The sequence below is a fragment of the Tachysurus fulvidraco genome, chromosome 17 (genome assembly GCF_022655615.1).
Source record: "Tachysurus fulvidraco isolate hzauxx_2018 chromosome 17, HZAU_PFXX_2.0, whole genome shotgun sequence".
In the NCBI taxonomy this organism is placed as follows: domain Eukaryota; kingdom Metazoa; phylum Chordata; class Actinopteri; order Siluriformes; family Bagridae; genus Tachysurus; species Tachysurus fulvidraco.
In genome coordinates this window covers 13,507,113-13,526,606 of record NC_062534.1, presented here as the reverse complement: position 1 = coordinate 13,526,606, position 19,494 = coordinate 13,507,113, and the positions used below count along the sequence as shown (strand labels likewise).

The 19,494-nt window shown below is 36.7% G+C and overlaps 1 protein-coding gene across 1 annotated transcript; it reads right to left on the bottom strand.

Annotated features, from left to right (window-relative positions):
• Positions 1-6,724: 6,724 nt before the first annotated feature.
• On the bottom strand, positions 6,725-18,056 carry cab39l1 (calcium binding protein 39, like 1). The gene is made up of 9 exons (XM_027135952.2): positions 17,816-18,056; positions 13,447-13,639; positions 13,185-13,349; positions 12,812-12,930; positions 10,646-10,814; positions 10,497-10,556; positions 10,295-10,360; positions 9,728-9,871; positions 6,725-9,047 (listed from the first exon to the last, which is right to left on the bottom strand). Exons 2-9 carry the CDS (start codon positions 13,561-13,563, stop codon positions 8,856-8,858), a joined length of 1,032 nt encoding a protein of 343 aa, XP_026991753.1. The 5' UTR covers positions 13,564-13,639; positions 17,816-18,056; the 3' UTR covers positions 6,725-8,855.
• Between the last annotated feature and the right edge of the window lie 1,438 nt (positions 18,057-19,494).

Genomic DNA, 19,494 nt, shown 5'->3' with positions numbered 1-19,494 from the left:
ACCTTAGCAGGAAAAGCGTAGAAGCCATATTTTGCTTACTCCATTTCAGAGTGGAGGCAGGATCCAGAGGAACACTCCAACACCCTGCAGGGTAAAAACCGAAATAAACATGAATGAAACATTTGGAGAAGGTTCCCAAATAAATAAAATAACTTTGTGTTTTTAAAATAAAAGTTGATTTTTTTTAAATAGCATGCATATGTAAAAAAAAGATAAAAGCGCATAGTATAATTATATAATACACAATTTAATATATGAAGGGGAAAATAAATTGGCAGAAACTTATATTAAAAGTAAACAAATAAATAAACAAATAATCAAGTAAATAAATAAAAAGATAAATAAATAGATAAATAGGACAAACAAGAGGTTTAAATAAATGAATAAATAAATAAACCTTTTATGGAATTAACCACATCCAGGAGCATATTAGATTTCCTACATTAGTTTAAGAATCCGGATGTTTCGTGCGTTCAGACTATTATTTAAGCCTCGGCTACTTTATGGTTTGATGACCCATCACTTGTCCTTCCAACTCACTTAATGAAGTGTATTACTGGGTAAGTTAAGTAGATTAATGGGGGAAACAGTACAAGACCAAGCACGTGACTTTCTTTCTTTTTTTTTTGTAGAAACTCATTTGAGTTAAATTATTGAAATTCAGGCATATCAGACTTTCCAAATGCACATGTTTAATACGTAAATCATTTAGTGAAAAAGGAAAACTATTACGTAAAACAGATCTGGATCACTTAATCACAGAATAATGGCATCAGTTCAAAGGCAAGTCACGTGGCCTCCCAAATCTCTTAATGAAGAAGAATATTAAGGAATTACCCAAAGCGAGTGAAATGTTACCTGTCGGATCTCTTTTTTCTCTTCAGTTATGTACTTAAAGTTTGAAATATGCAGTTATCTAAACTAGCAGTTCAATTATTCGGGCTCTTCTGCAGCGTGTTTTCCACGCGCTCCTCATCATCATCAAAATGGAGGATCTTCGTTGAGGAGAACGGAAGGAACCAAGCAGAAACCAACCCAAAACTACAATGTAACCTAAAGTTTAAAGCGATCTCAAAATCGGGAGCTAGATTATTCTTCTCAAACTACATATGTAGAACATAAATCTGCCATATCCGTTTTGGGCTCAGTGATCAATAAATAAATAAATAAATAAATAAATAGATAGATAGATAGCTAGATAGATAAATAAATATATAAATAAATAAATAGAAGGCCTGCTCTCCAAGCGCCTCCTCATTGTTGCAGATGGAGAGCTTGTGGAATGATCAGCTTCTCAGACACTCCGGCGGGATCGCGTGGTGTGGCTTCGTATTTTACAGCTATTATAAAGTATAAAATGAAAAGATGGTAATCCATCAGATCCGGTTGGCCTGAGATTAGGCGAGATTGAGAGTCTGACCTCGTGTAAATCGTTCTGTTGCTTTTAGGTTGCAGGTGGCCCAAAGCAGAACACGTTTAAAGGGGGAAGGGGAGTTACAAATAACCCCAGGAAGTGCTGGGGTAAAATTTAGACTACTATATAAACAGAAACTCTTTAACATCAAAGTGTCCATTTTCACTACTCCACTGCTATAGTGATTTTAAGAAATCTAGATAGTTATTCTGTCTAACAACACAGCTAATGGTTGCAGTTTATTGGAATAACCAGGATTTGACTGATGAATTTGTCCCAAAGTGTGGGAATGTTGCTGTGAATCCACTCTGGGTCTCTAATAAACCTACCTGGACTTCAGGGACCCACAGATTTTGAAGTACAGAATGGATTTCACCTATAAACCAACACAGTAATCAAGATATCACATTAGAGCCGATAGGTGTGAAGAACAGCTGGGAAAACCATGAAAACACTTTATTTGAAAACTAGATAGAGATGTAATAGCTAATTCAGGGTTTTAGTGTTAAATCTAACAGGTGTTGGTGAAATATTTAAAAAAAAAACATGCAAAATACCAATCAATATAGAGCATTTCTCGTAAATAATAATAATAATAATAATAATAATAATAATAATAATAATAATAATAATAATAATAATAAAACGTTTAGGTTTTAAAAGCCGAGCATACAGCTAACAATGTTAGCACTATAGGAGCTCCATACCAGTCTATATGTTAACTATTGTTATGTTTTCTACCCTGGAAGCTTTGGTCTGTCACACAAAAGCCTCTGCAACGAAAACACGACGAGTTTTAAGACACGTACTAAAGTCAGGAAATCTTTAAGGAAAATGGTAAAGTCACAGAAACACTTTGTTACCTTACATAGGAAAGTTAAATCTGTCAATTACCTCGAAAACTTGTTTTGAATCTTCGATTATCCAAAAGAGGCGCGAACGTCTGGTCATGTGTTGGGATTGTGTTGGGCGCCTCCCCAGTGCGCTCGTGCGTTCTCTCTCTCTCTCTCTCTCTCTCTCTCTCTCTCTCTCTCTCTCTCTCTCTCTCTCTCTCTCTCACACACACACACACACACACACACACACACACACACACACACACACACACACACACACACACACACACACACACACACACACACACATCCGCTACAATACCGTGTTGTATTTGCGGCTCCTTGTCTTTGACTCCAATTTATTGTAAACACAATCTAAAATACTTCCAGCCTTAAACATTTTTTTCCTCAAATAAAATATGTTGTTTTTTCCCAAGAAACTAAACAAATAGTTATAACGTACGCTATAATGCTTGATGAGTTAGATTATATTAACCCTAAGAACTAATAGATAGATAGATAGATAGATAGATAGATAGATAGATAGATAGATAGATAGATAGATAGATAGATAGATAGATAGATAGATAGATAGATAGATAAATAAATAAATACTAGTAAGGAACAGTGGAGGCAATAATCAGTTTTTATTTTATATTATTTGTTTATTACTTTTGGGATCTTGATTTCCAAATAATTAAATCCCTGAAAGTCTTGTCTAACTTGGAGTTATATGTAAAAATAGATAGATAGATAGATAGATAGATAGATAGATAGATAGATAGATAGATAGATAGATAGATAGATAGATAGATAGATAGATAGATAGATAGATAAATAAATAATCAATCTAGTTTTGGTAGTGATGGGATTTAAATCATACACAAATCTTAATCCTAAAACTCTTTGTAGTTCAGCTAGTGTGCAGATGTTTCATGCTGAACCCTTGTCTCCAGGACAAAAAGTTATGTCATGCATGGAATTGAAGAGCATCCTTTTGTTGTTGTTGTTGTTGTTTCTGGGGGTTGGTAAGAGAAGACAAATGTGTGAATGGATTTAAACCTGAATTCAATGTGAACAAAATTAGTTCATAAATTATAAGTTCTGAGGAAAGCAGTTCTTATGTAAGAAAACTGAGCTAAGAGTTAATAGTTAATAGACCAAGTACTTTAAGTGTGTTTGTGGAGAATATCCTTTTGGTTTAGGCGCCTTATGAAATAGATGGAAAGCCCTAGGAAGGCTGAAATGACCTCTGACCTGTGTAAACCCTACCCCCACAACTCTATAGAGCCATTGTGCTGTGCATCAAAGGCAGAGTTTCCTTAAACATTCCCTGCTGGATTTCCCTCTAAGCTACAAACCGAATTCATATTGCTATTTCTGGTGGTGTTTAAATTACAATATGCATTCAAACTGTTATGCAAAGCTGTTACCTAAGCAATCAGCTCAAATTAATTTCTTAAGAATTAGACATTAATATTTTAAAAAACAAAACAAAAACAAAAAAACACTAGGCAGTACAGGGTAAACAATGTCCCATGTGCAAAAGTTAGAGTAAACTTAGATGCACAGTTTCATTTAAGTGTTCACTGTTTGTATCATGAGATAACGGTCGCACTTTATAATCCGAGTCAGGGGAAAAAACACTAATATCTTATCACTGTGCAGTTTGGTACTCTGAGCCTGTCAGAGTTTAGACAATATATAATTATTATTTAGAAGTGTTATTGCTAAGTCAAGACAGCAGGGGGCAGTATGAACACAGAGAACATGTAAAACACGCCACCTTTTTATGTTTCTTACATACACCATGCTTCGATGTTTAAAGCATACGGTAAACATTTTGTACATTGTTCACGTTACTATTATATGAAGATTTGTGTTATATTGTATTATATTGTGTATAAAAGCGTTGGGCTACCAGTAACAAACTGTATTTTGCAGTTTCACCACTAGATGGCAGTTTCACTAACAGTATAGACTTAAAAATAAAAAGGTGGAAGTTCTCCAGTTGTTTGTCCTTCTTCTTCTTCTTCTTCTTCTTCTTCTTCTTCTTCTTCTTCTTCTAAAATAATATATTATTTAATGTAATAATTTATAACATGGTTAGTTATTCATCGCCGATACACGATTTGATTCTGATGTCATGAATCGAGTCCTCCGTGGTTATAGATTACAATAAAATGTAGAACCAATCTTCACTCAAGGAATCAGAATCAGAATCAGAATCAAAATCAGGTTTATTGTCCAAGGAATTTGGTTCGTGACAGCTGGAACCATCAAGGAAGTGATGGTGGCTTTTGAACTGATGTGTGACTCCAACTTGTACACCAATAAATCTGCCATCTGACAGAACTGAGTATAGGAATCAAGAGGAGGAACCTGAGGCAGATGACTATCCAGTTAATATGCACAATCATCTAGTTGACTCACAGAAGAAACTTTTGTTTGAATAATGAAACACAGACTGTAACGGGAGAGTGACATGCATCTGGAACAAAAAGTACATCTCAACAATCTGTTCAAGTTCAAGTTCAAGTTCAAGTTCTCTTTATTGTCAACTCTTTCACATGTACAGCACATACATAAGAAAAGAATTGAAAATGTATTTCTCAGTCCCAAGGTGCAAAATATTAGCAATGAAATTTAAATAAAGCAGTGCAAGGCATTTGCAGATAAAGTAAAGAATGAGCAGACCAATGCTGCACAAAGTGACGTGCATGTTTTCGTATGTTACTGGGAGGGGGGAGTGGAAGGACCTGGGGTTGTGGGATCTGAAGGGGTGTGTTGGGTTCATAGATCTGTGGTGCCTGTGGCAGAAAAGAGAAGTGGAGGCAAGTTTGAGAGCGAGTTCAGCTTCCTGACAGCCTGATGGATGAAGCTGTCCTTCAATCTGTTGGTTCTGGCCCGGAGACTCCGCAGTCTCCTCCATGATGGCAGCAGACTGAAGAAGCGGTGTAATGGGTGGGTGGGATCACCTGCAATGCAGAGGGCTCCAGCCTGGACAAAATACAAAGACCGAGATGGAGGCTGAGGGCAAAAGTGCAAAATGTTTAAGGAACAACTAAGCAGCAAGACAGCACGTCAAACCTTGGTGGTGAAGCTCCCAGACTGGAAATTCAAAAATGTGTGTTCAGTTAGAGGAGCTTGCTATGCAAAGCCAAGAAAAGGTCATGGAGGCAAACAAGTTAAGGGCTGATCTGAGAAAAGCCAATGGAAATCAGTAGATTAGGCAGAAGTGCACAGAATTAGCCCAAGAGAGCTGAAGAAAGTGAATACTGAGTGTGCAAGGAAAGTGCAGGCAGCCAGGATGGAGCACAAGGCTGCTGTGGTGAGGCTGCAGATGGAACTGGATGAGACTTGAGCCCAACTCAGGGATGAGAAGGAGAATCATGCACAGAATCTAATAGCTCTGGAGCTTCTATGCCAATGCTTTTATATTCAGTGACTTGGTTCATGTTTTGTTTATGAGGTTTAAATTGTTTTAACTCCTCTGAGGAGCATCAAAGCCCCTGTCACGTCTGTAGATATTTAAAGCATAAGCTATTGATAAGAATCCAAAAAGCCCTCAATTTCTTAATATAATATAACCTGTCAAAATATAAAGTGAACATGTCAGTGATGAGACAACAAAACAGCTATTTTCAAACCTTTTCCAACAATTTAGTTATGCCATTTTGCAGACAACTTTATCCAGAGTGACTTGATCTCATTTTTTAAACTGAGCAATTGAGGGTTAAGGGACTTGCTCAGGGCCCAACAATAGTAGCTTGTTGGACCTGGGATTCAAACTCATTCCAATTAGAAGCCCATAACCTTGACCACTAAGCTATAACATCCCTCAACAATGTTTAATACACACACACACACACGCACGCACGCACGCACACTCCCTTTAGGCAAAAAGAACTTTTATTGTTTGTTGTAGCACTGGCATTAAAATTATATATATATATATATATATATATATATATAAGTCATGACATTTTTTTGTACCATTGACTAATAATTTATTTGTGGTGAGGCTACAGAGGAGGGTAGACTCGGGCAGAACTCATGGCTCCAGAGCACCAATGCCAGCATTTTATAGTGAGTCCATGAAAGACAAGAAAGTCCAGTGTTCATTTTAAGCCACATCACTGCAGCATGTAGTGTTTCCCCTCAAACAGCTCAAAGATTGAACCAAGTCTACGAAAAGCTTGGGGAATTCTTCCCTGAAGAAAATTTGATCCTGTGGGACAGGAAGCAAAAAAACACTGAGGAAGTCTGTGTATATACTCAATCCAGCATTGTAACTGCATCCCCACTAATAAAATGGTCATTTCTTCTGTACCAGGTCAGCTTTTTTTTTTTTTTTGCAAACAAGCAATGCAGTTAACATATTTCAGAAATGTAAGCAGTACATATTGATCTTTAGCAAAACTGAACAAGTTGTTTCTCCATTACTTTTTTAAATGATGAATGATGAGCCATGTACAGTTATTTATTTTATTTCCAATAGGTCTTCACACTTGTTTCTTAAAATAAACCTTTTATGTACATATTTATAATCCTAATATAGCAGAACGGACAACTGAAAACATACAGGAAACTGAAAGTGGACTAGTAAAATGTATATTTAAACCCAGTCCTGAAGCCAGAATGGTTTAATGAGCATTTTTATTCTCACTCACTTTCAACAGCTCAAAAGCTGGCATTTGCATCCAGTCCAAAACCAATCTTAATAGAAACTATATAGCTAAATAATTAGATTCATTTTAATCCACTCTTCCTAAATTTGGCCTTTATATAGGTTTAAGCTTTAGAAAACAAAACAAGATAAGCTTGTGATAACTTAGGACAGAAAGACTTATCTTGTATTGATAAAGGTTCACGGTCATGCTTGAAATGGATGGTTTGCAAAAGACTAAGGCAGAAACGTACATAAAATGTCCTTATTAAACCTTGCACTTGACTTGCCATTCACATTTGCTTGCCTTGGCACAATCATGCTATATTGAAAAAGGATTTTTTTTTTTTACTCTATATAGTCTTATAGAACTAAAACATAAACATACACTGAGGGAAAAAATGTCAGCACACACACATTCAAGAGTACCATACAAGCACATATCACAGTTAATGTTGTCCCTTGTAGATCCTATTTAGCAACTGAAGGTCAAATTTGGTTGTAAGATTTTACATTTTCTTGCATAATTGACCATGGTGAATGAATATAAAACTGGTCTAAAGGGGGGCAGGGCACATAAGTACACAGCACTTAAGCAACTCAAATCCTATGAGGTATATAAGAGAAGAATTTGTGCAAACAGAGTACATTGAATAAATGGTCGAACTTCGGGTAAATTCACTAATTTAATAAGGGCCTTTCAGTAGAATCCTGTTTTGCATTTCCAATCAAAAAGTCCTTCCAATAACCAAGCTGTACGGAAAAGTGCAAAATAAACTTGAACCTAAAAACGCAACTTAAGAGACAACACATTACCACAGCTTTGACTCATTCAATGTAGACAGTACAAATGATGGCATAAAGGGTGTGTGTGTGTGTGTGTGTGTGTGAGAGAGAGAGAGAGAGAACTGGATACATCTGTTAAAGGCTTCAATGGTCTAGGTTCATGTGAGTAGGTTCAAATTTAAAAACGCAGAACCTGAGAAGCATGAAACATGGATCTGTAATCATAATTCTTACAAGTTTACAGTGTATGTGAAGAGGTTAATTTTCCACATATTGTGTGTAGATCAGTGAAGTATGCAAACCCAGAATTAGTTTCACAGCTAATATATGCAACAATACCCAATTTTTAAAATCTATATATTAATTCACCTAACATCCAGTTAAAATAAAATGCTGAACAAACTAAATCAGAATAAAAGTTGAAAGGCAATGTAATTGAAGAGAATCAATCAATTCAATGCTTCTGAAATAATGTAACCACTAGAAGTGAGCACATGGTCAGAAATGAGACCATGAAGTCTGTAAGTTCCTAATTAGAGGCTGGAATCTGGGAATTTTGTAAAATTACTAAAAAGTATAGAAAATTCTCCTCTGAAAGTATAAAACACATTTCCAACTGGCTTTTGATAAGAAGGAAAACTGCTATAATAAATATTATATTAAAGATGGTATTAAAATTGTGCTTTACTTTCTAAACCCATGACACCCTTGCTTCAAATGCTTTTGACGCACCCCTACAAACAGCTTTAAAAGCCTACTTAAAAGTTGAAATGTAGTCGAAATGACTGTGTGAAATTATGTTCCTCCTTAAGCACTACACTTCCTGCTTCATTAAAAATTTTAACTGACCCTGAAAGCTCTCAATGAATTATTTAAACTGCTTTTATATCATTAAGAAACACAGAAGGCTCAATATAATCCATCAAACACAAACAAGGGGGGAAAAGCTTTGGAGCATAGAGTGACTGGGACCCTCTTGCTTTCACACAGCTAATTCACTAAAAAAAAAAAAAACTGAACTTTTTTGCACATTTTGGAGGTCAGCTGCAAAGAAATGGGAAGAGGACTGTTTGTCATTCTTTCTTTGTTATTTCCTCAACTGCATAAAACATGTCAGCATTCCAACTGTTCAGTCCTGTTCTTTTGTCCTTTATGCTTCCTCCGGTGGTGCAGGCCTCTTGAGATCTCGTATTTGCTTGATGAGATAGTTCTTTTCGTCACAGAACTGCTCGTCCTCTGAGCGGTCTGTTTGGAATTGGCTCAGGAAGTCCACCAGTTTGGATTGGTTCTTCAACAGGATGTCCAAAACAGGTTGTGTCTTATTCGGATTTGCCACAAACACCTGATAAAAACACCAGATTAAAAAGCTTGTTTAAATTTAAGCCGAGGCCACTCTACTAATTTAGCATCACAGCGGTTAAAATGAGAAATAACACCCAACCCTGTATTCATTTACTGCTTTTTAAATCTGCCTTCATCAATCCTTGTCATTATTTTTAAGGGCAGTACCATTACCTGTTGAAGTGAGATTTGCAAGATGTCCCCCATGGAGCCCAGTGACACACAGCTAAGAATAAGCTTTTTTTTTTTTTGCTTACAATAACTTCGGTGCAAGTTTCCACAGTTTGAGGCATTGATCTATTTATTATATCAGCCATCAATAACCTAAACTCTGTACCTAGTACTTGTCAACAACTTGGTATTGTGACTATATTAATTGTAATCGTGTAATTCTAACCTGTAATCATTAGAGATTAAGAGATTTCTATCCATTTTCAGATATTTTTGACATATTTTTGACATGGCCTATCAGCAAGAAATGTAAAATAAAGTTAAACATCAAAAGACATTGATACACTAACATAGGCAAGTGAAATGAAATCTATCCCACTACATGATAAAGTTGCATTATTGCCCAACAGGAGCCATCATTACACTACTAACAATATTTTGGTGCTGCACCGTACAGTAGAACAATTCATTTTGCTAGACACACAATAGACAGAGAATTAACAAACATACCTTAAAGACATGAAAAGCTTCAAACTGTATGTTGCGACTGTTGTCTCTCAACATGTTCATCATCAGTTTCAGGTTCTCGGCTCGACTGATGTATTTGGTCATGACTGTAAAGTTGTGTCTGTCCAGCAACAGTTCTCCCAAGAGCTGTGTGTGGCATGAAATAAATATGTGTCTTCAATAAAGCAATTTCAAGCACCTGTGTCAGTCCTACGTTTTACATCAACAAGTATTTTTCAATGGGTTCTTACAATATAGTAAGATTTCATTAGACACACTACATACTGAATGTCCACCTCAATTGATGTTTAAATTGGCTTCAGATCATTTATCTACAGCACGATTCTATTCACAAATATTATGTGTCCAGATCAGTATGATTGCTGAAGACACAAGTGACCATCTCTATTTCAGATGACAAAACTGCTGCAATGTGGACAACATGACTCATTTTACCAATAAATGCAGACTGATCAATTCCCCAAATATGCGGATATGCCAGTCAAAGCAAAACAAAATCAACATAGCTGTGTGTGTCTGAACAGCTGAATGTCCTGAATCTGTCCTTACCTTCAGTGACTGCCGTTTGGTGACATAATTGTCAGAATGCAGTAGCTTTTCGTACTCTGTAAATACCTGAGAAATGGACAAGATTTTCAATCAGATGCACACAGTTGTACTTCTGCGAACCTCACTGTTCACATGAAACTATTATTAATTGTACTATAAAGAATAGAAAACATTATAGGAAGCTAGAGAAAGTGGTGCTTACTCTGTCATAATTTGTCTCCAAGAAATCAGCACACATGATTTTGTGTCTTGTAAGGAGATCCTAAAAACAAGAAAATCGTGTCATTAATGCGTCAGCTGGTATTTTTTTCTAACTGAAGTCATGTAAACAGGTAAGTTGAATAATTATACCTTAAACGAAGCAAAGGCATCTGAGGCAATGTCAAAAGTGGAGAGTTCCACAAAGTGGAAGAAGCAATAGAAGTCCTCAGAGAAGAGAACAGTGCGGGCCAAGGGCTCGTGACGAAGACACTCTCTCAACATCATGCCGCAGTTTAGAGCCACTTCTGGAGTCTCATAGCTGCAATGATTAGAGAATAAATAGCTACCAATGAAGACATTACTAAAAGATAACTAATTGTTGGGGGGGGGGGGGGACTTTTGAAAAATCTGTTTCTTTTAGCAGTTATGACATTCTAATAATGTGAGACATGAATTTCCCCATGTGAAAAGATCCGTGTTTTATTCTATTATTATTCAGGTGCTAACCATTTAGACTGGATATTTTTTCTAGACATACACTCTAAAAGACCAAGTGCAGCACATCCATGCAGTGATCTAATCAGTTAATCATGAGGCAGACTTGAACCATAGAATTGTTGTTGGAGAGCAGAAAAGTATCTCAGAACACACAATTGTTCAAACCTTGAGGTGGATTGTTTATAGCAAGCTGAAGACAAGATACAACAGGTTCCACTAGTCATCCAAGGAGAAGAATCTGAGGCTACTATGTGCACAGACTCACTTAAATTGCACAGCTGACGACAGAAGTATAGCTTGAGCGATTTTGTGTCCATGATAGCCTCAAATTCCTGTTCTTGACTGACAGAAGATGATGATGATGAAGTCTTCTGCTGTTGAAGCCTATCCACCCTCAGGTTTATTGTTTTGTGCATGCCGAGATGCCTTTCTACTCACCACAGTTATATAGAGTGATTAAAGTTACTGTTTATCCTTCCTTGCATCTCAAAGTAAACCAGGCCATTTTTCTGTGACTTTTAGCAACAAGGTCCCACAGAAACGTTCAGTCAATGTTTTCGCACCATTCTGTGCAAACACTAAAGATTGTAGGGTTTGAGACATCAGCAGTTTCTCAGTTACTCAAACCAGCCCATCTGGCACCAACAACCATGCCACAGTTAAAGTCAGAGATTTTATATAGTCAACAATTTCATGCATTTTGTTGGTCCACATAATCAGCTGATTAGAAAAGTATATGTGCAGTTGTACATGTTTTCCTAATAAAGTGGACAGTAAGTCTATGCCTGCTATGTATTGCTGTTGAATGAAATGTTAATAATGCATAGCCCTAATTCATTTGCTATACCTCATACAGTACCTTTACTTAAAAGGGCAGCTTTGAGCTTTAGACCCTTTTGTTGGCCACACACGCTGATCATTGCATGTTCAGAGGCCATCAACCCACCTACAGCACCAGGAGTCTAACATTCCAGAGAAACAAAGGCAATAATTACATTGCCCTTCATCCCCTACTAATCCACTCTGAATTGCCATCATTTTAATCACTTAATCCTATACATGATGTTTTCAAACAGCGACTAAATTGCATTTCCTTAATAATAAAAAATAACTAGGTGTAGTTGCTAAGTTACTTGGTAAATATTCGGATAAAACAGTTATTTGGAATCAACTCAGATCTTCTGGTCTATATGGTATGTTTTTTCCCCCTTGATAATCAATGGTCAATTTCCACACACTATCTCTCTCTCCCTTATTGAACACTAGCTAAAAACCTGGACTGGAATAGGCAGACACTACACTACATCAGTTTGAGGTGCCACTAATGCAATGTCATGGCACAGCTGGATTTGCCTGGAGACTAATGATAAATGAACAAATCTGAGTGCACCGTCAACAACACATGCACCAATGGGCAGCATTGCACAAAACCAGCAACAACTTCTCAGCTATTAAAATAACGCTAACACATCGACAGCTGTGACAAAGGAAATCAAATTCAACTTCATGCAAGAGGTCAATGGAGTTTCCGTTATACTAGTAAACAAATATTTGTTTATGGTTGTGAATATGGAGAGGAGAGAACAAGCAATGTTGAGAAATAAATTACCCCAATACATTAAAATGGCACAACAATTATAGACTAAAAGGTGTCCGGTGCTTGCAGCTATAAGAACAGAAATGGGAAATGTACACTCTGATGCAATAAGATGGTTAAAAACAACATATCAGTAAAGACAACAGGAACTGACAGCATAATCAATGTTTTTTTTAGGAATGTGCTGATCATTATTGCACCCTAAGGCTTGGAAAACTCACCCTTTCAGCAGCATGAAGAGGATCTGAGAGTGGGAGGAAATGTACTCGACTGTTGGAGTGCGCGTACCAATCTGACGCCTCACTATGTTGCTGAACAGATGAACCACATCCTTCTTTCCCTTTGGTGAGCAAAATTAAGCCCATTTGAGTGCAAATGCTAAATAAATCTAAATGCATGCACAAGGTTAACCAGAAATTAAAAGCCACATAACTTTAAGCACAAATAAATGAAAAACAAATTTAACAAACCCATTAAAAGGCAGCTAAACGGCATCTTAAATGTTGGATACCTCTTTATATATAATAAATCACACACACACCAAATGTACTAAAAGCTACAAAAACTAAAAATAAATCCAAATAGAAAAGTCACCTCAAAATCAATCCTCTGCAGGTTGGCTATGAGGGCGATGAAGAGGTTGGTATTGTAAAGCTCCTGTGCCAGTTGGGCCACTGCTTCAGTCTGAGGCTCTTTGTCTCCTGTGCCGCACAACACCTCTTTCAACGAGGCTAGATTCTTTGAAATTTCCTCAGCAACCTGTTGAAAAGTTTTTTCCTCTTATCGCTCACATGACTACTGCCTTGTCATGCACAGATCATTAAAGTTTAATGGATGCATAAATGCTGTCGTTTACCTTTTCACTCTTCTTGTTGTCAGATGATTCCAGCTTTTCTAAGCATGCCACATTCTCCTTGAGATTCTTCACAATCTCTGCTGGACTCTTCTGAGACTTCCCAAAAGGGAACGGCATGTTGTTTAGATGGCTTGCTTGGGTTTAGATGAAGCACGAAACCTTTCACCTTCCAAGGAACCAACAAATACAAAATCTGTAATGATACAAGGTACGACATTAAAAATAACTCTGGTATTTGAGCCAAATAAGTACTGAAGTCATGTGCAAACTTGCTGATCAGGTTTTATCTTCTGTATTTCAATGAATACAAAGATATGCAAAAATGCACAGCTCTGCCAGGGTATTAGGTACCTGCCTTCTATCAGATAGTTCTGCTAGGTGAGCTTTGAGGAAATGACTATTGCTCTACATAATGTCAGCCAGCGATAGAAATGATCAGTCACGAGCCCAGCATTAACCAGACATTTCTTTGCACCAATTCTCTGGAGAGTAATGGCACTACCATGGCAGCCGTACTTCACAAGATCTGTGTGTCTAAAATTCTCTCAGCAATGGTGCCTCATCTTATAAAGACCTCTAGGTTATTTGGAGTGTTACAGAATCGACTAAAAGTATGCAGCGGTTAGCTCTAGATAATGATCATAGCAAACTGTGCAAACAAACAAACAAACAAAAAAAAGGCAGCTACAGTTTCTAAAAACCCAGATCTACAAGGTGGACCTGAGTCACTACCAGCTTAAGAGAAACCCACCTTTCATAATAATTTCTAAGAGGTAAGAGGTCGTTATTTAATGGATCAAGCTATAATATAACATATCACGTAGAATTATCTTAAATTAATTATAATTAAATCATCTTAAATTGAGAAAATGGTAGAAATAACTTGAAATATATAAAATAAATAAAGGTTATTTGCTCTGTAGAAGGTGGGACCATAGAAAAACAGAAATGCGATGCAGTGTCCAATTACATGTAAGGATTTTTCCCTTTTCCCCCCATGACTGTCATTGGCCTTCTGAATCATCAATTTGCTATTCAAAGTCACCAACATTTGTCACACAGACGTCACAGGTGACGTCAAGATGATATTCTTCGAACGCACTGAAACAAGTAGACTATCATTTAATGCAAAGAATTTTGTAGTCTATCAACAAAATTCCACAACGGAGTTAACCGTGTGATTTTCCTTCCTGCAGCAAAGGAACAGCTTTATCCTTGGTTCAAAAACAAATTACAAAATGCTCCATTTTAAGATCAATGTTCATACATAAAAATTATAATATATGAATAACAAAAAAAATTAAAAAAAGATGCAAGATCTTGGGGGCGGTGTGCCTATGGTAACATGTAAAAGAAGAAACCACTAACTGGTACATGTTTATAATTAATAGTGAATATCTTTAAAAACTTAATAAAAAGAAATAAGTATATAAGCGTTTGGACTGATATACTGACCATTTCTCAGGATTTCATTTCTTTTTTTTGAGTGCTTAGCAGCAGGTGCATAATCTACACTTAATCTCTAAGTGTAGATTATGAGGCAACTAAAGTTGACAAGAAATATGTATGCAAAGCACAATCACACCACGGTTAAATATTTCAAGAAGTAATTTTTTGTGTCATGCAAGTTTTTTAAAAATAGTGTAACAAGCTAATGGATTCTCCAAAACCTAAAAAAGGCAGGAAAAAGAGCATTTCTACTCTTTATGGTGTTACGGTGAGTAGTGGAGGCATAATTATCTTACCAGCTGTGCAATTGAGAACTGCAAATATTGTTCATTTGCCCTGACATAAAGCAAGAGCGCATCAGATTGGAGAAAGGAGATGCGGCTTCCAGGAAGTGTCTTAATAACAGAGTGTTCAAAATGCCTGCTCTAATCATTTCAGATTCACTCTTCTGGCTCATCCTTTGATTGGTTGGGAAGAAAAATGATTTTTTGGCTGTGTTTTTGTGAGCAAAATCAAAATGCCAGATGGAGATTGCAGCATTTAAAACAAAAAAGATTTCTTCGATTTCTGACTATACTTAAAACTCAAATAAGTTCATATATAAAAATGTCTATTAATTAATAATAAAAACAGGGCAAACCATTTCTAAAATTGTTCTGTCATCAGTGTAATGTAGTTAGTTATTAATCAGTAAGTCTGTGATAAAAATGGTCAACTTTGTGTCTGACCCTATACATCTTTAGAAACTCGGTCAGGTGCAAGCGGGGTGCTTTTCTAGCACCTCTCATTACTCTTAACTTCTTAGGCAAGATATTTATAGCCTTTACATAGACTTGCTGTTATTAAATACAGAGTAGAAATTTAGCTGGTCTGCTTTTACTAATATATCCAAGCAAACAACCTACAATACTCCATATAGCTTTCTGTATTATCTTGGTTATATTACTGGCTACCGATTTGGTATGAAGAGACAAATCGTATTTATCAGTAATAAGGACTTTCATATGCATTTTAAACACATGATAAGCCTGGCCTTTTGTGTTTATATGTTTAATAATAAGCTGATTGGCTCTTATACTGAAGGGTGGGACTCCTTATAATACAGGCACTGCCCCATTACACACGGCCCCATTCATGTTTCAAGCAGCAGCCTGTCTCTAGTCATCTGCCAAGTCTGATAAAGCTCTCTTTGCAGTTTGTACTCAGAACCACACCTCCAAAACACACGCATGTGGGCTGCATGAGCAAGAACATGTGAATGCTAATGCACAGAGAGGAACTGACAGGCAAGTAGAGATGCCTCTTTGCCCTGATTGGTAGGATGTCCTCAGTCATTATTTGTTTTGTTTTTTTTCTCTACAGTTTACAAAACATCCCAGACACTGAAGTATTTTTTTAATCTAAAATAGGCATTTAACTAACAGCTTTGAGGGAGTCAGGAGAACATTATATTTATTATTATATTTAGAATGAAAAAAGCTGTCTAAATTACAAACATTTAAATATTCTGTTGTTGGGCTGCTGTTTCTTTGGCCAGCTATTTCTGTGTTTTTAAAGGAACTTGCTTAAGTTCCTCTTGCCTTCTATATTATCGTCTACAATCACGGTGATATTCTTTTAGTCTAAAAAGTAATAGACCTGAATTGAGCTGCAAAACTAAACAAAAGTCCACCTGCAATTAAAACCTTTTACTTGGTAATTTTGGCTGGCTGACTTGGATTAAAGCCTATATATAAATGTGTCCATTTTCTCAGTAAATCCATCAAATTATCAAAAAATTTTGCGGATTTGAAACCAAGTTCTTTTGGCTACAGCAATCTCAAAGTCAACAAGTTTCTCACCAGCCTACATATCAAGCATACTTTACCTTCAAAAGCAACAATGCTGACTTTTTTTGTTGTATATTACAAACACATAACATTCACGTAGAACAATGAACAAAAGTAAAACAGGGCCACATTCTATGATTTAACTAGAGGATCAGATAACTGAATCTTTGAAAAACATACAAGGTGGAAGTTATCATTTATGTACATTATATAGTGAAATTTCCAAGTGGACTTTTGACGTCTGCTTGCTTTAAGATCACTTTTAGTTTGTGTTGCTATTCCTTAGACTTTCGCAGCACTCTTGCAGGACGCTATTAAAACAGTGAGGCATGAGATGATAAAGAACCACCATGATGTAGAGCTCCACTAACCAAGCCAGCGTTATTTAGCCGAATTGGCTAAGCTACTAGACAAGCAAGATGATGTCTGATAGCTATCGATCGCCACCACCCAGTCAAAATGAGTGACAGAGCCAGCAGGTATCGGTCAAGTTTGACGAAAATATATTTGAAAGCAAGATTTTAAAGACGTATGTTGCTTTCTAAAGTACTACAAAAAAACTGTGTGATTCATCTTCAGACCATTTTGGACTTTTTGTGCCTCGCTAGCTAGCGTTAGCCCCCTGGGTAACTCACTCGGGGCAAGTCGATTTCCTGTCGTTGATTAGCAAGCTAGGCGAGTTCGCTAACTTTTTAAGCCGGCTTCGACCAGAAAAGGCAGATTATTTCAAGACATAAACATGTTTACAATATCAGAATATGCGGGGATGTGGCCAGGATTAACAATAAGGGTTACTTTTTACACAGACATGAGCAGAGCTACTGAGGTACTGAACTTTTTTTCAATGACAGCAAGCTAACGCAACTGAATTAGTCATAAAAGCGGTGCTAACGAACAACACAGAAAAACACTGCAACCCAAGTCAACTTTAAACAGAAACGAGCAACTAATTTGCAATAAATAAATAAATATATAGAACAAAAAGACACTTAGCAGGCTGGGTTTAACTTATTCTGAATAGCCACATTAGCTAGCATGAACATGAGCCAGTTTAGCAGGTTGTGAGAGGAGCTCCAGTGGGATCTACTCACCACATTCACTTTTCACACTTGGGGAAAATCACTTGTGCAAGTCGTTCGAAATAAAACGTCTAGGAGCAGCAAAAAAAACGAAAACAGAATTTAAATAACTTTCTACACGCTGTTCACGCGTCAAAATGGTTTTGGCGCTGGAGAAAACTATCAGATTTGCTGTCAGCCGTTTATCGTCTGGAGCTCACTGAAGCCCTTCACCGAAGAACAACTCTATCAGGGAAGTTCGAGTGTTCGTAGATCCGCCCACCGCTAATGATTGACATATTTTTTGACCAATAGGATCGTTGATAAGGCATCCCCCTTCCCTCCTCACTTGATATATCTGTACCTGTTTTTAATGCTGATTTTATCAACTAGAACAGACAGCAAACAAACAGCTTTATTACCAGGATCACAATCAGGGTTCCATCAATAGTTAAAGCGGTAAACTTAAAATGCATGAAATCTCTCTGTATTAAAACTTCTCTACCAGTAGCTTCTTTCCATTAAACAGACATGTATGTAATGATGGTGCTTCCTGCATCAATCTTGAAAAAATGTTTCACGTCCAAGTCATAAAGTGAATGTTTAACCATGATGTTCAGCAGTGTCCAGAAAATTAAAATAACAGGCTGATAACAGCATAGACCTCCTATTTCCCCATTCCTAGGTTATCAGATGTCATTTCATGATGTGCCACCACAAAACTGGTTCATGTCCATGGAACTGTATGAATCATATTTTCCAGTTCCCAACACAAAGATGCTTTTAGAGGTTTTGATTTCTAGGACAGATACCTTTTTTAAGCTCTTCCTTGTGGCTCACTTTAGCCCAACATGTTTTCTCAAGATGCATGCAGACAGCCCTGTTACCTTTCTATAGTCAACGCTACTAATCATACCGCTTCTTTATACAACTGGCTCAAATATGCTCCCACCAAAAAGCAGGCGACCCATGACTCATTATCGCCACTTTACAGTACTCGGTCTCATGGTGAACTTGGAGTGCATTCTGGGATTGTTGTGAATTAAGCCACCCGGAGACTGTCATGCCTTCTTTTAAACCAATGTTGTGTCAGTCAGCTGTATGGTCTGGTCTTTATCAGCAATCAGGTCTGCACTGAACTTTTTACAAAGACTTCAGGAGTTTCTCAGGAGCTCTCGGTTGCACGATTAGAAACTGTTGTAGAAAGGACATTATTTACATTTACACTATTTACTGTAGAGTGTCATCCAAATGATGATGTGTTCTCTTCTATGCCTGGTTCTTCTCAAGGTTTTATCCTCATATCATCTCAGTGATTTTTCCTTGCCACCATTGCCTCCGGCTTGCTCATTATGGGTAGGGATAGATATATTGTATCATAAATTTTAAGTTAATATTTTTAAAATTAATTTTAAACTTTAATTGTATATATTTACTTACTTCTTTTTTCTTATTTTATCTTCTTCTTCTTCTTCTTCTTCTTCTTCTTCTTCTTATTATTATTATTATTATTATTATTATTATTATTATTATATTTATTTATTTTTCTTTCTCTTCTGTTTCCATACTTCTGTAAAGCTGCTTTGAGACAATGGGAAATTGTTAAAAGCACTATACAAATAAATTGAATTGAATTGAATTGAAATACTCAGTGCATTCTCATCAATGGCACAATAGTGCAGTAGATATAATGTACAGCATATAAGCCTGGG